Source organism: Hylobates moloch, unplaced genomic scaffold (assembly GCF_009828535.3).
Source record: "Hylobates moloch isolate HMO894 unplaced genomic scaffold, HMol_V3 SCAFFOLD_24, whole genome shotgun sequence".
NCBI lineage: Eukaryota > Metazoa > Chordata > Mammalia > Primates > Hylobatidae > Hylobates > Hylobates moloch.
In genome coordinates this window covers 33363785-33385106 of record NW_026652299.1, presented here as the reverse complement: position 1 = coordinate 33385106, position 21322 = coordinate 33363785, and the positions used below count along the sequence as shown (strand labels likewise).

The 21322-nt window shown below is 46.3% G+C and overlaps 1 protein-coding gene, 1 non-coding gene and 1 pseudogene across 2 annotated transcripts; 2 read left to right on the top strand and 1 right to left on the bottom strand.

Moving 5' to 3' along the window:
- The first annotated feature begins 657 nt into the window (after window positions 1-657).
- On the top strand, window positions 658-13551 carry POLR2D (RNA polymerase II subunit D). The gene is made up of 4 exons (XM_032145880.2): window positions 658-752; window positions 6427-6607; window positions 8864-8959; window positions 11334-13551. The coding sequence occupies exons 1-4, from the start codon at window positions 680-682 to the stop codon at window positions 11410-11412; spliced, it is 429 nt and encodes a 142-aa protein (XP_032001771.1). The 5' UTR covers window positions 658-679; the 3' UTR covers window positions 11413-13551.
- Window positions 12678-19544, top strand: LOC116463038 (E3 ubiquitin-protein ligase ZFP91-like; annotated as a pseudogene).
- On the bottom strand, window positions 14484-14587 carry LOC116463061 (U6 spliceosomal RNA). The gene has a single exon (XR_004246534.1). It is a non-coding gene; the product is annotated as a U6 spliceosomal RNA (small nuclear RNA).
- Window positions 19545-21322: the final 1778 nt, after the last annotated feature.

The following is a 21322-nucleotide window of genomic DNA, read 5'->3' as shown; positions in this document are numbered from 1 at the left end:
CCTCAGCCTCCCGAGTAGCTGAGATCACAAGCGCCCACCACCATGCCCGGCTAATTTTTGTATTTTTAGTAGAGATAGGGTTTCACTATGTTGCCCAGGCCGGTTTCGAACTCCTGACCTCAGGTGATCCCCTCGCCGCGGCCTCCCAAAGTGCTGGGATTACAGGCGTGAGCCACTGCGCCCGGCCGTCATTTGCTTAATTTTCTATGCATCACCCAAATGTTCCAACAGACGTGTGGTAAAAGCCTCTAAATATCATTGTCCGCGTGCTCAGAAGTATCAGATAATCCACCACAAATCAATAAAATTTTAGAAGTTTAAGTCAGTGAAGGAAATTGGACCCGGCACTTTCGGAGCCGGCTGCCCTGCTTTCCATCAGCAGGCGTTCCTGCATCTCATCTGACCCTCTCCGCCCAGAAAGGCGTAGGGACCTGCCCCAGGACGTCTGCGCGGCGAGGCGCTTAGGAGAAGAGAGGGAGTGCAGGGCGCTCGCTCCTCGGCGGCGGGGAGCCTCCAGGACCTCACCAGCCGGTCCCCTCGCTGCGCCCTGCCCGGCTCGCACTCCCGGCCCCGCCCACCCCTCTGGGCCCCTCCCGAGACCACGCCCCTTCCACGGCCGTTTCTCCGCGCTTCCGCTTCCGGCGGCGCTGGTGGTGGTTGCGCTCGGTGCGGCGTGGCGATGGCGGCGGGTGGCAGCGATCCGCGGGCTGGCGACGTAGAGGAGGACGCCTCACAGCTCATCTTTCCTAAAGGTTGGGCTCGGGGCTGCTAGACTCCCCCGCGCCACTTCGCGTAGTCGCCGCAGGCCTGGCATTATCCGCGCTTCGCCCAAGGCCCTGCCTCAGCGGCGGCTTGGGCAGGCCCCGGCGCGGGGTGGGGCTGGGGAGGGAATATGGACTTGGGAGGGGCCGCCTGGGCAACTGGGTTATTTTATGTGATAACAGACTGCGAAGTTCCGGGGGCCTGTGTCAAAGATAAACAAAGCTGGACACTCAGGTGGTAAGGACAGATTTTTAAACAGTAATATACTGTTGCACTAGGGAAAAGAGTCCAGCGTGAACCGAACTCAACTTCAATTAGTACAGAACCTCTGGGCGTTTTAACGGAGAATTAGGCAATAAGGATGTGGTGAGCGGGGGCTCAGGGGAGTCGGGGAAGTGAAAAATGTAAAAAAGCGGGAAGAGGAGGGTTGGTCCGTGTGAACCCAGCTTGGTTTGTTGACCGGCGCACCTATCGAAGTTAGGCCCCTACCCTCCCACGGAGGCGGAGAGACAGAGTCCTATCTTCAGCTGTTGGCTGGAACAAACAAATTATTTTGGCAGCCTTGAGTTTTCTCAGGCACGCACTTTAAGTGGTTGGGGAGGGTATTCCTAGGGATGAGGTCTTCAGCTCAAAAACTTGAAAATGTATACAGCTGTCTTACACCTTTTGATTGATTGATTGATTGAGATAGGGTCTCGCCCTCTTGTCGAGGCTGGAGTATAGTGGCAAGATCAGAGCCCACTGCAACCTCAAGCTCTCAACCGCTCAAGCGATCCTCCCACCTCAGCCTCCCAAGTAGCTGAGACCACAGGTGCACGCCCCCATACCTGGCTCATTAAAAAAATTTTTTTGTAAAGACAGGGTCTCACTATGTCGCCCAGGCTGGTCTCAAACTCCTGGGCTTAAGTGAGCCACGGCACCTGGCCTATCTTATTCTTTTATTCATTCATTTATTTATTTATTTATTTATTTATTTATTTAGAGACAGAGTCTCGCTCTGTTCCCCAGGCTGGGGTGCAGTGGTACGAACTCGGCTCACTGCAACCTCCGTCTCCTGGGCTCAAGTGATTGTCCTGCCTCAGCCTCCCGAGTAGCTGGGATTACAGGTGCCCACCACCACACCCGGCTAATTTTTGTATTTTCAGTAGAGCTGGGGTTTCACCATGTTGGCCAGCCTGTTCTCGAACTCCTGACCTCAGGTGATCCACCCAGCTCAGCCTCCCAGAGTTGCTGGGATTACTGGTGTGAGCCATTGCCTGGCAAAATAGTAAATTTAAAATTAAAATGGAAATACTACCCTCTAAGACATAAAAAATATAAAAATGAAAAAATGTTTATTGTGTGGTTTTTGTATTTTACGGTTTAATACGTTAGAACTTACTATTTTCGTTTTTAATTTTTTTAATTTTTATTTTTTATTTTTGTTTGTTTGTTTGTTTGTTTTTGAGACGGAGTCTCGCTCTGTCACCCAGGCTGGAGTGCAGTGGCGTGATCTCGGCTCACTGCAAGCTCCGCCTCCCGGGTTCACGCCATTCTCCTGCCTCAGCCTCTCCGAGTAGCTGGGACTACAGGTGCCCGCCACCACGCCCGGCTAATTTTTTGTATTTTTAGTAGAGACGGGGTTTCACCGTGGTCTCGATCTCCTGACCTCGTGATCCGCCCGCCTCGGCCTCCCAAAGTGCTGGGATTACAAGTGTGAGCCACCGCACCTGGCCTAATTTTTATTTTTTTAATTTTATTTTGAGATAGGGTTTCATTCTGTCACCCAGGCTGGAGTGCAGTGATGTGATCTTGGCTCATTGCAACCTACGCCTCCCAGTTTCAAGCCATCCTGCCCCAGCCTCCCAAGTAGCTGGGACTACAGCCACCTGCCACCATGCCCGGCTAATTTTTGTATTTTTGGTAGGGATGGGGTTTCACCATGTTGGCCAGGCTGGTCTCGAACTCCTGACCTCAGGTGATCCACCCAGTTCGGCCTCCCAAAGTGCTGGGATTACTGGTGTGAGCCATTGCCTGGCAAAATAATAAATTTAAAATTAAAACAGAAATAGTACCCTCTAAGAAATAAAAAATATAAAAATGAAAAAATGTTTATGATGTGTTTTTTGTATTTTATGGTTTAATACGATAGAACTTACTGTTTTAGTTTTTAATTTATTTTTTTTTAATTTTTTTTTTTAATTTTATTTTGAGATAGGGTTTCACTCTGTCACCCAGGCTGGAGTGCAGTGATGTGATCTCGGCTCACTGCAACCTACGCCTCCTAGGTTCAAGCCATCCTGCCTCAGCCTCCCAAGTAGCTGGGACTACAGGCGCCCGCCACCATGCCCAGCTAATTTTTGTATTTTTAGTAGAGACGGGGTTTCACCATGTTGGCCAGGCTGGTCTCAAACTCCTGACCTCAAGTAATCCACCCACCTTGGCCTCCCAGTGCTGGGATTACAAGTGTGAGCCACCTCGCCCTGCCTTTTTTTTTTTTTTTTTTTTTTTTTTTTTTTGAGACAGGATCTCATTCTGCTACCCAGGTTGGAGTGCAGTGGTGTGATCACAGCTCACTGCAGCCTCAACCTTCCCCAGGCTCAGGTAATCCTCTCACCTCACTTTCAGCCTCTGGAGTACCTGCAGGCCACCACACCTGGCTAATTTAATTGTATTTTTTTGTGGAGACAAGGTTTCACCACGTGGCCCAGGCTGGTCTTGAACTCCTGGGCTCAAGTGATCTGCCCGCCTTGGCCACCCAAAGTGTTAGAAAGTATAGGTGTGAGCCACTGCACCTGGCCTATTAATGGTCGTAATGACGGATACTTGGTAAAATTTCCAGATGACATACTGGCCAAGGAGTTGTTTTTCCTTTTTTAGCAACAGGGGTTAATTATGGCCATTGTTCTTAAAATATTTGCACAAGAGAAAATAACATGCAGATCCCCGATCTATTTCCTTTTGTTTCTGAATAAATAGTGTGTGCGTGTGTGTGTGTGTGTGCGCGCGCGCGCGTGCGCTTTCACTTAAAAATGTTCCTTGGGATTAGCCATGGGGAGAAGTCTTGGATCCCTCCTCTCCATAGTTATACAAAAGTGTCTGAACTGCCTCCCCCATCCCCATTTTGTTGATGCTGAATCCTGAGAATGCCTCCCAAAAGCTCTGTGGTAGGTCTCAGACACCGCTTTCCTAGGCCTTCTGAGTTACAGTTTGGCTGCCTTGACCTTCCTTGGTTGAAGGGAGTGAGGGTAATGTATTAGTAGTACTTGGGTATTGTTCTTAATGAGAAATAGGGACAGTTGACTAGTTTCCTGGTGTCCTAAAAGTTCCATTCCTTTCCATTTAACAAGTAATTTGGTTTAGTGCAGAAAGGGACCATCTCTTTTTTTTTTTTTTTTTTTTTGAGACGGAGTTTCACTGTTGTTGCCTAGGCTGGAGTGCAGTGGCACAATCTCGGCTCACCGCAACCTCCACTTCCCGGGTTCAAGCGATTCTCCTGCCTCGGCCTCCTGAGTAGGTGGGATTACAGTCATGTGCCACCACTCCCGACTAATTTTTGTATTTTTAGTAGAGATGGGGTTTCACCATGTTAGGCTGGTCTCGAACTCCTGACCTCAGGTGATTCACCTGCCTTGGCCTCCCAAAGTGCTGGGATTACAGGCATGAGCCACCGCGCTCAGCCTGGGAGGCATCTCTTAACATTGATTTTTCCAGAACCTGTAAAAGCATCAAAGTTCCAACAAACGGATTTGTAACTGATTAGCTGCTGCTTCCCTTTTTTTTTTTTTGGCCTGATGTCATTTATTACTGTCACTTCAGAGTTTGGAGGTCCTGCAATCCTGATTTACAGCCTTTTCCTCTACTCATTGCTGTGAGGCAGTAGTTTCTTCTGTACCTACACTGCCTCAGTGTTAAAGATTAAAAGAGGTAACTTTCCTGGTATACAGATAGGCACTCACTGTAGTACATCCCCTATTATAGGCTAGAAGACTGAAAAAGAAGGTGTTCTGAGGTTTTTGTTTAAACTCTCCTGCCTTCAGGTAGAAAATAGTTTTTGGTTACCTATTTTTTAATTTATATTTTAATTTTATTTCAATAGTGCTCCAACTGTATTGGTAGCCTATTCTATTCAGTAGTAATGAGTACCTTTCAAATAAAAATACAGTTTCCTCCTGACCCACCGCTTAAACTGTCTGTGTTGTAAAAGGAGAATGAAGATCTTGTCAGTTACCTGGCTTGAGAAATGGAAAGGCATTACTCTGAGGGAGGTGTTAGTGATTTCCCTGATAGTGAACAGACCCATAGCACATGTAAATGTGAAATTGCAAGTCATTTTGGCTTTTCCTCACTGTTGCTTCCTCTTCAGTGTGGGGTTATAAACATGAATTCATGTTTATGAATGATTCCTACTCTAAGGGAACTCACTGTTAAGAGAAAGGCAGATAAAAACTATCTCTAACACTTTGAGATAAACATTAGGAACATAAGATCCGGCAGGAACATAAGGGAGAGAATGATTTTCCCAAGGGGTAACAGCATTTTTTAACAGAACTATTGTAGAAATGTAGAAGGTAGCCGTATATTATGAAAACGGGCCATGGGTTTCTTTTTCTCTCAAACCTAATTCTTAAAAGTTGCTTATAACATTTGTGTGTGTACAAAAATAGATTTTGGGGCACATTATGTTTATTTCCAGACACTTGGCCCTATTTAACACGTAACAATTCTCAAAATTGAGAGTATAATACTAGCATTATGGAAGTAGGAAGATGATGAGCTGATGCTGGCTAGAGGGAAGGAATTGTCAGTGTACTCTTGAAATCAGTAACTAGTCTATGTATCATTACTTAGTACCATGTCTAGGTCAGTTTTTGGTGTCAGAATCTAGCTCAGACAAGCTAGATTGTGTTAGTGTCTCGAGAATGTTAGTGTCTCGTGAACTCCACTGTGCCTTGTGGTATGTAACTGTGGGTGAACTTAAAGATGTGGAGTAGCTGCAGGCATAAAAAATAATGAGATCCCAGCCTGGGCAGCGTGGCGAAACCCCCGTCTCTACCAAAAACATACAGGGTGTGGTGGCGCGTGCCTGCAGTCCAGCTACCTGGGAGGCTGAGATGGGGATGGGGGATCACCTGAGCTCAGGGAGGTCAAGGCTGCAGTGAATTGTATTCATGCCACTACACTCCAGCCTGGGTGACAGATTGAGACTCTGTCTCAAAAAAAAAAAAAAAAAAAAGAACGAAATCATATCTTTTGCAGCAACATGGATGGAGCTGGAGGCCATTCACTTAAGCATTTAGCACAGGAACAGAAGACCAAGTACCTCACATTCTTCTAAGTGGGAGTTAAACCTTGAGTACATATGGACAGAAGGGAACAACAGACACTGAGGCCTAGTTAAGGGGGTGGGTGGTGCAGATTGAAAAACTATGTATCAGTACTATGCTTATCACTTGGATGACAAAATAGTCTGTTCACCAAACCCTCACAACACCCATTTTCCCTGTAGTACAGACCTGCACATGCACCCTGAACCTCAAATAAAAGTTCAAAAAAAAGTAGATGTGGAGTAGGAAACCCCTGGATTTCTGCAGGGGCAGAGAAATGTTCAAATGCACAGTGAACATTTAGAAGCAAACTTTTGAAGGAGTATTTTCAGCTGCCATTTATGCTTCTCACAAATAGAGTTTGAAACAGCTGAGACACTTCTAAATTCAGAAGTTCATATGCTTCTGGAACATCGAAAGCAACAGAATGAGAGTGCAGAGGATGAACAGGAGCTCTCAGAAGTCTTCATGAAAACATTAAACTACACAGCCCGTTTCAGTCGTTTCAAAAACAGAGAGACCATTGCCAGTGTTCGTAGGTGAGTGCTAAAAGAAAGTTTTTATTACTCCAAACCATTGGACAACTGCATGTAGAATGCTTTCCCCTCCCCCTTTCCCAGGTGTCACTTGTGAATTTAAGTAAGATAATGTTAGACTGGGCATGGTGGCTCACACCCAGCACTTTGGAAGGTTGAGGCAGCAGATCACTTGAGGCCAGGTGTTCAAGACCAGCCTGGTCAATATAGCAAAAACCCGTCTCTACTAAAAATGCAAAAAATTAGCTGGTGGTACACACCATTAATCCTAGCTATTCAGGAGGCCGAGGCGGGAGAATTGCTTGAATCTGTAGGCCAAGGTTGCAGGGAGCCGAGATTGCGCAACTGCAGTCCAACCTGGGCAACTTAGAAGACCAGAATTTCAGCCAGGTGTGGTGGCTTACACCTGTAATCCACACTTTGCAGAGCTGAGGCAGACCAGTGTCTTGAGGCCAGGAGTTCAAGACCAGCATGGGCAACATGGTGAAACTCGTGTCCCTACAAAAAAAAATACAGAAATTAGCCAGGTGTGGTGGCAGGTACCTGTGGTCCTAGTTACTTGGGAGGCCGAAGTGGGAGGATCATGTGAACCTGGGAGGTTGAGGCTTTAGTGAGCCGTGATTGTGCCACTGTACCCCAGTCTGGGAACAGATTCAAATATGAATCTGTCATATTTTGTGTAAGTCCAGTATGTGTGATCTAAATGGTACTGTTAGTGGGGAAGTAACTTTTTCTGTTATTTTTTTGTGGAGATGGGGAGACTTACTGTGTTGTCCAGGCTGATCTCAAACTCCTGGCCTCAATTGATCCTCCAACCTTAGCCCCCCAAAGTGCTGGGATTGGCCAGGTGCGGTGGCTCATGCCTGTAATTCCAGCACTTTGGGAGACCAAGATGGGCAGATGACTTGCGGTCAGGAGTTCAAGACCAGCCTGACCAAAATGGTGAAATCTTGTCTACTAAAAATACAAAAATTAGCTGGGTGTGGTAGCGCACGCCTGTAGCCCCAGCTACTTGGGAGCCTGAGAAAGTAGAATTGCTTGAACCCGGGAGACGGAGGTAGCAGTCAGCCAAGATCGTGCCACTGCACTCCAGCCCGGGTGACAGAGTGAGACTCCATCTCAAAAAAAAAACAAAGTCCTCGAATTAGAGGTAAGCCACCATGTCCAGCCTATAGATAGATACATAGATAGATAGATAGATAGATAGATAGATAGATAGATAGATAGATAATAGTATTTGTACCTATGTATGAGGTACATGTGATATTTTGTTACTTAGAATGTGTAATGATTATGTTAGGGTATTGAGGGTATTGATCATTTCTATGTATTAGGAACATTTCAAGTCTTCTCTCCCAGCTATTTTTATTTTGTGTATTTATTCATTGATTTTAGAGACAAGGTCTCACTATGTTGCCCAGGCTGAAGACGTCTTGAACTCCTGGACTCAAGTGATCCTCCTGCCTTGGCCTCCCAAAGTGCTAGGATTACAGGCATGAGCTGCTAAGCCCGGCCTCTTCTACCTTTTTTTTGTTTTGAGATAGTCTCACTTCATCATCCAGATTGGAGTGTAGTGGTGCGATCTAGGCTCACGGCAACCTCCACCTCCCAGGTTAAAGCAGTTCTCATGCCTCAGCCTTCCAAGTAGCTGGGACTACAGACACACACCACCACACCTGGCTAATTTTTTTAGCTTTTTGTTTTTTTGGTTTTGTTTGTTTGTTTTGAGACGGAGTCTAGTTCTGTCACCCAGGCTGGAGTGCAGTGGCGTGATCTTGGCTCACTGCAACCTCCGCCTCCCGGGTTCAAGCAGTTCTCCTGCCTCAGCCTCCCGAGTAGCTGGGTTTACAGGTGCCCGCCATTGCACATAGCTAATTTTTGTATTTTTAGTAAAGACGGGGTTTCACTGTGTTGGCCAGGCTGGTCTCGAACTCCTGACCTCCAATGATCCCCCTGCCTCGGCCTCTCAGAGTGCTGGGATTACAGGCGTGAGCCTCTGCACCTTGCCAATTTTTGTATTTTTAGTGGAGACGGGGTTTCGCCGTGGTGCTCAGGCTGGTCTCGAACTCCTCACATCAAGTGAGGAGCCCGCCTTGGCCTCTCAGAGTGCTGGAATTACAGGTGTGAGCCACCACACCTGGCCATCTAGCTATTTTTAAATATTAGCTACGTTTGATCCCTTTTTTCCTGTTGATTATTCTTTGATTTTTGTTTTTATTTGTTTTTGATTGTTATGATTTTTTTTTTCCTTTTGATTAGCTTGCTACTCCAGAAAAAGCTTCATAAGTTTGAGTTGGCCTGTTTGGCCAACCTGTGCCCAGAAACTGCTGAGGAGTCCAAGGCTCTAATCCCAAGGTTAGTACCAGTTGTGATAAGTTCTCTGTATACTGGATAAATTCCTACAAATAGAATTGGTGTGTCTAAAATGTGTGTGTATTATATATTTGGATACATAATTGCCAATATTGAATGAAAGTTCCTTTGTTTTTTGAGATGGAGTTTCGCTCTTGTTGTTGCCCAGGCTGGAGTTCAATGGCGTGATCTCGGCTCACCACAACCTCCGCCCTCTGGGTTCAAGTGATTCTCCTGCCTCAGCCTCCTGAGTAGCTGGGATTACAGGCATGCACCAACACACCCGGCTAATTTTGTGTTTTTAGTAGAGATGGGGTATCTCCATGTTGGTCAGGCTGGTCGCGAACTCCCAGCCTCAGTTGATTCGCCCACCTCGGCCTCCCAGAGTGCTGGGATTACAGGTGTGAGCCACCGTGCCCGGCCAAAAGTGCTCTTTTAACAGTGTGTGAGAATGCTGGTTTTATACCACACCAAGTGATAGCAAAAATATGAAACAGCTGGAACTTCTGTACGCTGATGGTAGGAGTGTGTTAATTAGAACAATCATTTTGGAGAGTGATTTGGCTATGTCTGGTAAAGATGAATATACTCCAAGTTCCAAAAATCCATTCCTGGTACATATCCTAAAGGTAACTCACACAAGTTTAGAAGGAGACATATATTTTAGTGTTCATTGCTACATTGTTTTGTTTTTAGTAGACATGGGGTTTCACCATGTTGGCCAGGCTGGTCTCAAACTTCTGGCCCCAAGTGATCTGCCTGCCTTAGCCTCCCAAGTGCTGGGATTACAGGCATGAGCCACGGTGCCCAGCCTCATGCTCCACTGCTAATGATAGCAGAAATTTGATAATCTCTTGGCCAGTAAGAAAATGGATAAATGAATCATCGTATAGTCATACAATGTTTATTATACAGCAGTAAAAAAAAAAATCAATGAATTAGAACCACATGGAATATCAACATATGCCAGAATGAATTTTGAGGAAAAAAATTGCAGAAGGATAAATACAGTATGGTGCCATTTCTTATAAAGTTTGAAACTGTGCTGCATATTATTTACGTATCCATAAATGTGTAGTAAGTATAAAAATATGTATGGCAAAACAAATTTTTTTTAAATGTATGGCAATGATAAATACTAAATTGAGGATGGTGGTTATTTCTGGGGAAGGAGAGAAGGTATTGGTCTAGGATAGTATACACAGCCATCCACTTTTCCTGCTTATTAAAGAACTCTGGGCCAGGCACAGTGGCTCACGCCTGTAATCCCAGCACTTTGGGAGGCTGAGGCAGGTGGATCACAAGGTCAGGAGGTCGAGACCATCCTGGCCAACATGGTGGAACTCCATCTTTACTAAAATACAAAATTAGCTGGGCATGGTGGTGTGTGACTGTAGTCCCAGCTACTCGGGAGGCTGAAGTAGGGGAATCACTGGAACCCGGGAGGTGGAGGTTGCAGTGAGCCAAGATTGCGCTACTGCACTCCAGTTTGGCAATAGAGCGACACTCCGTTTCAAAAAAAAAAAAGAACTCTGGCCAGGTGTGGTGGCTCACACCTGTCATCCCAGCACTTTGGGAGGTTGATACCATTAGAAAACATGAAGACAGTAAATGAAAAAATGCAGGGCCGGGCGTGGTGGCTCATGCCTGTAATCCCAGCACTTTGGGAGGTTGAGGCAGGAGGATCACCTGAGGTCAGGAGTTGGAGACCAGCCTGGCCAATGGTGAAACCCCGTCTCTACTAAAAATAAAAATTAGCTGGGTGAGGGCTGGGCATGGTGGCTTACAGCTGTAATCCCAGCACTTTGGGAGGCCAAGGCGGGCAGATCACGAGGTCAGGAGATCAAGACCATCCTGGCTAACACGGTGAAACCCCGTCTCTACTAAAAATACAAAAAATTAGCTGGGCGTGGTGGCGGGCACCTCTAGTCCCAGCTACTTGGGAGGCTGAGGCAGGAGAATGGTGGGAACCCAGAAGGTGGAGCTTGTAGTGAGCCCAGATTGCGCCACTGCACTCCAGCCTGGGCGACAGCAAGACTCCGTTTGGTAGGCTGAGGCAGGAGAATCACTTGAACCCGGGAGGCGGAGGTTTCAGTGAGCCAAGATCATGCCACTTGACAAAAGCGAAACTCCATCTCAAAAAAAAAGAAAAAAACCTGTAAGTCAAGTGGGGCTAACTGTAAAGGTGTATTTTTTATACCTTTTATCTTTTATATGTTTGAAATATTTTGTAATGTTTTATCAGGAAAAGTGGAAAAGAAATACAGATGAAAGGTAAAGGTGTTAGAGATGTGGGCAGCAGATTAGCACGCCTCAAAGAAGAGTGTGGGGAAATTGCCAGTCGCCAAATCACTCATTTCTTTTCATTTTCTTGTAGCTTGGAGGGACGGTTTGAAGATGAGGAGCTGCAGCAGATTCTTGATGATATCCAGACAAAGCGCAGCTTTCAGTATTAATCTCCAAACATCACTGCTGCTCGGAGAAACCACGTCCCAGGCATAACACCACCTTCCCAGGGTCTGGGGCTGACTTGTACAGAAATTCTGTTGAAGACAGTTGAGAATTCCTTTGGAGAAAACAGCCCAGCTTGGCATGGGGTTAGGTTGCTGTTTCAAGTAACTCATAGGCCCAGGTGACATGGAATCTTGGAGCAGCCTTGTGCAATGGCTGCCAGTGGCTTCCTGAATGTGCCTCTGGGAAGTGTGAGATGGGGGATCACATAGGCCACACTATTGACTACCTCATTCATGGTTTTTGGCCTCCACATCATCTTTTTTCTTAATATTTCATGTTTTAATTTCAGTGTGTTTATACTTTTTGAAACTAGACCAGAACATAGTAGACTTCATAGAGAAAGACCAGTTTTACCTAGATGCTAAAGGAAGAATTAAACCACTGTTAGTTTGAAATGCTTTTTTTTTTAATGGAGATAGGGTCTTAACTCTTGCCCAGGCTGGAGGAGTGCAGTTGTACAGTCATGGCTCACTGAAGCCTTGACCCCCCTGCCTCAGCCTCTCAAATAACTGGGGCTACAGGTGTGCACCACAACTCTCAGCTAATTTTAAAAATTTTTTATAGAGATGGGGTTTTACTATGCTGCCCAGACTGATCTTAAACTCCTGGGCTCAAGTGATCCCCCTGCCTTGGCCTCCCAAACTGGTGAGATTACAGGCATGAGCCACCACAACTGGCCTGAAATTCTTAAAGGATGAGAGTGTCGATGACAGAGCACCTTGGCATCTTTGTGCCTAACCTGGGAGACGGAAGAAGCACGCCATGGGAAGTGTTTACACTTGGGGACAAGTGCTAAGTATTGTGGAGCCCATAGCCCCTTGAGGTAGATGGCTACTTTGCCTTTCTTCTTGAACTGTCTTGCAGAATGTGGATTTGGGGTAAGTGGTTTTGAAGGATTCATTTAGTCACCCTCAAATTAAGATTTTTACTTCATCTTTCTTGGGCCTGCACCTCCAAGATAACAAAGAAGAAATAATGGTCGTGCCAAAGAGGTCCGCAACCAGGTGTGCGCTGTTCACTGCAGCCCATTTGCTGCACGAACTGTGGTTGGTGTGTGCCCAGTGACAAGGCTATTAAGAAATTCATCATTTGAAACATAGAGGCCGCAGCAGTCAGCGACGTTTCTGAAGTGAGCATCCTTGACGCCTGTGTACTTCCCAGGCTGGATGTGAAGCTACATTACTGTGTGAGTTGTGCCAATCACAGCATGGTAGTCAGGAATCGAGCTCATGAAGCAGGCAAGGACCGAACACCTCTACCCCAATGTAGACCTGCAGGTGCTGCCCCATGACCCCCACCAAAGCCCATATAAGGAGCAGAGTTGTTAAGGACTGAAGAAAAACTTCTCTGGAGAAAAATAAAATTGCAATTGTACTTAAAAATTTTTTTTTTTTTTTTTTTTTTTTTTGAGACGGAGTCTCCTTCTGTCGCCCAGGCTGGAGTGCAGTGGCGCAGTCTCGGCTCACTGCAAGCTCCGCCTTCCGGGTTCACGCCATTCTCCTGCCTCAGCCTCTCCGAGTAGCTGGGACTACAGGCGCCCGCCACCACACCCGGCTAATTTTTTGTGTTTTTTTTTAGCAGAGACGGGGTTTCACCGTGGTCTCGATCTCCTGATCTCGTGATCCGCCCACCTCGGCCTCCCAAAGTGCTGGGATTACAAGCGTGAGCCACCGCGCCCGGCCAAAATTTTTTTTTTTTTTTTTTACTTCATAGGCCAGGCTTGAAGTTCTGAACACTTTGAAGTCTCCAATTATGAGGGATCCAGTCTAAGCCTCTGGCCTGCTACTTAGCAATAAGTGCTTTATTCCGAAGGAGGGAGTCAGCCACTCTTGAGCCACTGCAGTGAAGTCACTTGATCTCAGTCTGGGGGAAAACACTTTAATAGCTAAGCATTCTAGCTTTGATTTTTCTGAAGGGAATACATTTGTTTTCAATTTTGGGGTTTTTCTTTGGGGCACTTGATTGACTCTATATGAACTTGTGATCCAAGGAAAAAGGAGAAAGAACAATGTTGGCTTTTAAAGTCAGGATGGTTTTATATTTGCTACGAAATAAGGCAAAAATAAAGAATTCTTATTTTTTATTTATTTATTTATTTTAAGATAGAGTCAGGCTCTGTCACCCAGGATGCCATGGCGCAATCTCAGCTCACTGCAACCTCTGCCTCCCGGGTTCAAGTGATTCTCCTGCCTCAGCCTCCCAAGTGGCTGGGATTACAGGCACCTGCCACCACGCTCGGCTAATTTTTTGTGTTTTTAGTAGAGACGGTTTCACCATGTTCGCCAGGCTAGTCTTGAACTCCTGACCTCAAGTGATCCTCCCACCTCGGCTTACCAAAGTGCTAGGATTACAGGCGTGAGCCACCATGCCCGGCCAATCTTTATCCTTGAGCAACTTCGCTTCTTTGAGCCTCATTGGTGTTCTCAATTGTGAAATATGGATAATAATAGTATCTGCGCCATGGATATTTTGATAAGGTTGAATAAAGAGGAAATTACTACAAAGAGCCTGGAGATGTCTGATATATAGTATGTTCCAGTAAATGCTCACTATTCTTAGCATGTCAGGCAGATGAGCTAGTATAGATAGATGATTAAGTCAGCTTGCTTCATAGAAATTAGTGCAAGAATTTGGTAGCCTACCAACTGATAGTATCAGACTTGGAAAATAAATGAAATTGGCCCAGGCATGGTAGCTCACCATTGTAATCCCAGCACTTTCAGAGGCCGAGGCAGGCGGATCACCTGAGGTTGGGAGTTTGAGACCATCCTGACCAACATGGAGAAACCCCATCTCTACTTAAAATACAAAATTAGCAGGGCATGGTGGCGCAGGCCTGTAATCGCAGCTACTCTGGAGGCTGAGGCAGGAGAATTGCTTGAACCTGGGAGGCAGAGGGGGTGGTGAGCCAAGATTGCACTATTGCACTCCAGCCTAGGCAACAAGAGCGAAACTGTCTCAAAAAAAAAAAAAAAAGTGAAATTGCTTACCCAAATCTACAGAGTTAACTTTTATTTATTTTTTAATGCTTGATGAATGAGCATGTCATTCTTGGGCAGTGGCCATGCTGTTTTCTCTATATTCCAATTTGGGTATATGTGCTGCCAAAGTGAGTACTGCAGAATTATTTGTTGAGAGAGGCACTTAGATGTGCTGATTGGCACTAAAGCAGTGGAATGGGAAGAAGAGACTTGGAAGGCAGCCCAGACAATCCAGGCATGTGCTAGATGGCAACTGAGGAGCACAGTGCTACCATCTTTACTGGCGTTTCCACCTATGTGCCAGGGTTTCTGTGAGCTACCTGAGAATACTGAAGTATATAATGCCCCGGCACATAGTTAGGCACTAATCAGTGGTGTTTATCAAGGTGATTAAAAGCAGACTTAAAAAGCAGCTCATAGCCAGGCGCGGTGGCTCACACCTGTAATCCCAGCACTTTCGGAGGCCAAGGTGGGTGGGTCACCGGAGGTCAGGAGTTCAAGATCAGCCTGGCCAACATGGTGAAACCCTGTCTCTACTAAAAATACAAATATTAGCCAGGCATGGTGGCGGGCACCTGTAATCCCAGCTACTTGGGAAGCTGAAGCAGGAGAATTGCTTGAATCGGGGAGGTGGAGGTTGCAATGAGCCAAGATCACGCCGTTGCACTCCAGCCTGGGCAACAAGAGCGAGACTCCTGTCTTGAAAAAAATAAAATAATAAAAAGCAGCTCATACTAGGGAAATTGGTAAAGCAAACTCATGCTGTTACAGGTTAAAAGCCTAGTCAGCTATTCTGCTAGACAGTCAAAAGTTGTTGTCTACAGGGCTGGACAGCATATTGCTATTGAAAATAGCTACTAGGAGACCTTGCACAATCTGTGAAACATTGTTAGGCTCATTGTACTATGTAAAATCAGGAAAGAATTTGAGAACATACTGATACAACAAAAAGATGGGTTGTCAAACCCTCACTTCACCAGAAAGCTAAATTAACCAGATAAGTCTTTCTGAAAGTTTTAGTGTCTTAGTTTGTTCCTGCGCTGTAACAGAATACCTTAGACTGGGTAAATAATAGGAATTTATTTCTCACAGTTCTGGAGGCTGGCAAATGCAAGATCCAGGTGCTGGTACGTTCAGTGTCTGGCAAGGGCGGCTTTCTGGTCCAAGATGGTGCCTTTTTTCTGCATCTTCCGTAGGGAATGAACACTGTCCTTATGGTAGAAGGGATGGAAGGACCAGGCTTTTTTTTTTTTTTTTTTTTGATACGGCAGGGTCTCGCTCTGTCGTCCAGGCTGGAGTGCAGTGGCATGATTAAGGTTCACTGCAGCCTCAATCTCCGGGGCTCCAGCGATCCTCCCACTTCAGCCTCTTGGATAGCTGGGACCACAAGCACGAGCTACCATGCCTGGCTAATTTTTTTATTTTTTGTAGAGACGGAGTTTTGCCATGTTGCCCAGGCTGGTCTGGAATTCTTGACCTTTAGCAGTCCACCTGTTTCCGCCTCCCAAATGCTGAGATTAGAGGCATGAGTCACTGCGCCCGGCCTGCAGCCTCTTTTATAAGGGCATTAATCCCCTTCATGAGGGATATTCTCTCATGACTTAATCACCTGCCAAAGACCCCACCTCTTAATACTACATCAGTGATGGGTTCAGTGTATCAATTGGGTGGGAGGGGGCACATTCAGACCATAGCATCTAGTCATTCTGGTTTTATTGAAATTTATTAGACCTGAGGCATGAAAAATAGCATACTAGATGGGACTTCAGCATTGATGAGTTGCCTTAGTAATACTGTTAATAAAAAGCACTAAATATGCCAGTGGTGTCAGATAATTTTTGTACGAAAAAGTTTATACTTACAGAAAACCTGGAAAGACGTACCTTGATACCTGTGTTCACCACCTTGATGGAACAAATAACATGCTATTTGCTTTATCTGTATTTCATTGCTAGGAATCGGGCACTATAGCACTTAGGAACATTGACAAGTATTGCATGTTATTGAATATCCAGCTCATATTGAAGTTTTCCTTGGGGAGAGTTCTGGGTCAAGGGTCAGTCCCAGTAGTGGTGTAGTTTAGTTGTCAGGGTCTAACCTAACAATTGCGGTGAGAAATATTGAGGAAATACATGTGGTTACAGCTCTCAAGTTTCTGTAAAGATCTTTGACTAGATAAAAGTACCTGTTTGTAACTCCTGAATGGAAGATGGGACTAGAGAGACTGCAGGTCCTGGGTAGATTCTGATCAGTATTTGTGCCTACACCTGACTCTCCTCTCTTCATCAGCGGAAGAGCAGTTTGGAACTAAACAAGGAGAATGCACATTCAATGACAGCAGAGTAGGGGCAGATCTGCTAGAGTCCATCAGACATGGAGTAGGTTCAAAGCAGCCGTGTATGCCTCCCTTCGTTGTGTGGCACTGTGTACTCTTTTTTTTTTTGTGATGGAGTTTCACTCTTGTTGCCCAGGCTGGAGTGCAATGGCACGATCTTGGCTCACCGCAACCTCCGCCTCCCGGGTTCAAGCGATTCTTCTGCCTCAGCCTCCTGAGTGGTTGGGATTACAGGCATGTGCCACCACACCCAGCTAATTTTTTTGTATTTTTAGTAGAGACGGGGTTTCACCATGTTAGCCAGGATGGTCTCGATCTCCTGACCCCGTGATGCGCCTGCCTCAGCCTCCCAAAGTGCTAGGATTACAGGCATGAGCCACCGTGCCTGGCCTGCACTGCGTACTTATTAGCAAATGTTTATTGAGCCCCCATTTTGAATAGCGTCAATGTGGAGCTACAAGGAGAAACAAGAATAGCTGAAATTACAGAATTTGAGGAGAGAGCTCCATGAGATAGGAATGAGGGAAACAGCTTAGGAGACAACTGGGAATTTTGAAAGATTCACAAGGCAAAGCTGTCAGACAGCTTCCTTTGAGATGGGCACATCCCATATCTGAACTGTCCAGTGTACTAGCCACTGGCTGCATGGAGCTTCTGCATATGGTAGGCTAGTGACTTAGGAACTGGATTTTAAGTTTAAATTTTATTTATTTTTGAGACAGTCTCCCTCTGTCAACCAGGCTGGAGTGCAGTGGCACGATCCCAGCTCACTGCAACCTCCGCCTCTGAGGTTCAAACGATTCTCCTGCCTCAGCCTCGTGAGTAGCTGGGATTACAGGCACCTGCTACCACGCCCAGCTAATTTTTGTATTTTTTTAGTAGAGACAAGGTTTCACCATGTTAGCCAGGCTGGTCTTGAACTCCTCACTTCAGGTGATCTGCCTGCCTTGGCCTCCCAAAGTGCTGAGATTATAGGTGTGAGCCGCCACGCCTGGCCATAAGTTTAAAATTCTCATAGTCACATATGGTGAGTGGCTGATGTATTGGATAGTGCAGCTCTTAGCTACCAACAATGCCTTGCAGGACACTGAGATCAAAGAGAATTTCAGCAAGATGAACAATGCCCACAAGAGCAGCGGTGATAACAGGAACATTAATCAAACGTCGATCCCCCAAATTCTGAGATCTAAAGATGCATGTCACTTTCACTGAGTCCTGTGTTTCGATGTACCCTAAATTCTGTTTTTAGAAGTCTGCCTCTTCGGCCAAGGCAGCTCCGGACGAGCCCCCCAGCAAAGACCCCCTGAGGCGGCGGTGGCGCCTGCAAGGACCACTAGCAGCTGCGGGCTGAGGGGATGTCCGGACCAAGGCAGGGCCGCTGTGTCCCACCAGAGGAAGGCCGAGTATCCTGGCGAGTATCCTGGCCTCCCGTGCCAGGCCTTCCGATGTCCCCAGGCCACAAAATCCCCACCTCCAGTTCAGGGCAAAAAGAGTCCGCGACTCCTATGCCAACAACTGATAAAGATCCCAAAGAAGAAAAAGAGGAAGATGATTCTGCCCTCCCTCAGGAAGTTTACATTGCTGCATCCAGACCTAGCCGGGGATGGCGCAGTAGGAGCAGGACATGTGTTTCTCCTCATGGTGATACAGAGAATAGCTGAAGCTCTCGGTGCAAGACTCATCTGCAATCTCATTGCAGCTCATCTGCAAATCAGAACCAAATGCAGACCAACTCGATTATGATGTTGGAGAAGAGCATCAGTCTCCAGGTGGCATTAGCAAGGAGGAAGAAGAGACATTAATCAGTGAAGAGGAGATGCCATTCAAAGATGACCCAAGAGATGAGACCTACAAACCCCTCTTAGAAAGGGAAATCCCAAAGCCACGCGAAAATCAGGGAAGGTGAAAGGAGAGGAGAAGAAGGAAATTAAAGTGGAAGTAGAGGTAGAGGTGAAAGAAGAGGAGAATGAAATTAGGGAGGATGAGGAACCTCCGAAGAAGAGAGGAAGAAGATGGAAAGATGGCAAAAGTCCACATTTACCCAGAAGGAGAAAAAAGCCTCCAACCCAATATGTCCGTTGTGAGATGGAAGGATGTGGAACTGTCCTTGCCCATCCTGGCTATTGACAGCACCACGTTAAATGGCATTTATTGAAGAAAAAATATATATGTCTGCATCCCTCCTGCAGACAACTCTGTAGGCTCCAGAAGCAACTTCTGTGACATGCCAAACATCATACAGATCAAAGGGATTCTATCTATGAATACTGTGCTCAGGCCTTCAAGAGTTCCCACAATCTGGTAGTGCACCAGATGATTCGCATTGGTGAGAAGCCGTTATTACAATGTGAGATCTGTAAATTTACTTCTCGACAAAAGGCATCTCTTAATTGGCACATAAAGAAGCATGAGGCCAGGCGTGGTGGCCCATGCCTGTAATCCCAGCACTTTGGGAGGTCAAGGTGGGTGGATCACCTGAGGTCAGAAGTTCGAGACCACCCTGGCCAACATGGTGAAACTCCATCTCTACTAAAAAACATAAAAATTAGCCGGACGTGGTGGTCCATACCTGTAGTCCCAGCTACCCGGGAGGCTGAGGTGGGAGACTTGCTCGAACCCATGAGGCAGAGGTTGCAGTGAGCCGGGATCCTGCCACTGCACTCCAGCCTGGGCGACAGAGTGAGACTGTGTCTCAAAAAGATAAATAATTAAGGCCGGGCACCCGCGGTGGCTCATGCCTGTAATCCCAGCATTTTGAGAGGCCAAGGTGGATGGATCACAAGGTCAGGAGATCAAGACCGTCCTGGCTAACATGGTGAAACCCCGTCTCTACTAAAAATACAAAAAATTAGCCAGGCGTGGTGGCGGGCGCCTGTAGTCCCAGCTACTCAGGAGGCTGAGGCAGGAGAATGGCATGAACCCAGGAGGCGGAGCTTGCAGTGAGCTGAGATAGTGCCACTGCACTCCAGCCTGGGTCACAGAGCAAGACTCTGTCTCAAAAAATAAATAAATAAATAAATAAAGTAAAAATTAAAGTTTGCCTCTTAGGCCGGGCGCGGTGGCTCACGCCTGTAATCCCAACACTTTTGGGCGGATCACAAGGTCAGGAGTTCAAGACCACCCTGGCCAAGATAATGAAACCTCGTCTCTACTAAAAATACAAAAATTAGTTGGGTGTGGTGGCAGGTGCCTGTAATCCCAGCTACTCGGGAGGCTGAGGCAGAGAACTGCTTGAACCCAGGAGGCAGAGGTTGCAGTGAACTGAGATCGTGCCACTGCACTCCAGCCTGGGTGACAGAGCAAGACTCCGTCTCAAAATAAATAAATAAAAGTCTGCCTCTTCATCACTAATGCTGTCAAACAAAATTATGAAAACTGTTTTAAGGAAACATTGGGGAATAGTGAAAAGATTAATCTTTTGATGATAACCTTTTTTTTGTTTTGTTTGTTTTGAGACTGAGTCTCACCTCCTGGGTTCAAGCCATTCTCCTGCCTCAGCCCCCGGAGTAACTGGGATTACAGCCACGCACCACCACGCCTAGCCAATTTTTATATTTTTGGTAGAGACGGGGTTTCACCATATTGGCCAGGCTGGTCTTGAACTCCTGGTCTCAAGTGATCTGCCCACCTCGGCCTCCCAAAGTGCTGGTATGAGCCACTGCACCCAGCCAATAACCTCTTTTCTAATTAATTTTGCCTTTTCAGTGGGCATATAACCCGTGTGTTGAATTTCAGTCTGGGCACCATGGCTCATGCCTATAATTCCAGCACTTTCAGAGGCGAAAGCGAGAGTATTGCTTGAGCCCAGGAGTTAGAGACCAGCCTGGGAAGCATAGCAAGACCCTGTCTGATTAAAAAACAAAAAGAATGAAAGGAAGACAGAAGAAGGAAACAAACCCAACATGTTCACCTTTTAGGTTTCCAATATTTATATTTTGTAATGCTACTAATGTGGGCCCTGCACAGGGATACTTCCAGATTCACAGACTGATGTCTTTGTAAATTCAGACCAACTTCTGTTTCCCAAGTCATATAAACACCCTGAGACCACGCATGTCCCAAATGTATTCTCCTTATTAATACAGAGCTTAACACATCCTCATATTCTTTTTTTTTTTTTGAGACGGAGTCTCGCTCTGTCACCCAGGCTGGAGTGCAGTGGTGCGATCTCACTGCAAGCTCCACCTCCCGGGTTCACGCCATTCTCCTGCCTCAGCCTCTCCGAGTAGCTGGGACTACAGGCGCCCGCCACCACGCCCGGCTAATTTTTTTGTATTTTTAGTAGAGACGGTGTTTCACTGTGGTCTCGATCTCCTGACCTCATGATCCGCCCACCTCAGCCTCCCAAAGTGCTGGGATTACAAGCGTGAGCCACCGCACCCGGCCAACACGTCCTCATATTCAAAGGGAACTGGAAGTTATGAGATATTTGAAAACCAATACTTTTTAAACTCAGCAGTGACAGAAGAAATAAACGATGGAAAGACTTGATCATGTAAAAATTTAAAACTTAAAAGTCACTTTTTTTTTGGAGAT

Coding starts and splice junctions, on each gene's coding strand:
- POLR2D (XM_032145880.2), top strand. CDS start 680: ATGGCGGCGGGTGGCAGCGATCCGCGGGCTGGCGACGTAGAGGAGGAC. Junction 753..6,426: donor ACAGCTCATCTTTCCTAAAG/GTTGGGCTCGGG, acceptor TCTCACAAATAG/AGTTTGAAACAGCTGAGACA. Junction 6,608..8,863: donor ACCATTGCCAGTGTTCGTAG/GTGAGTGCTAAA, acceptor CCTTTTGATTAG/CTTGCTACTCCAGAAAAAGC.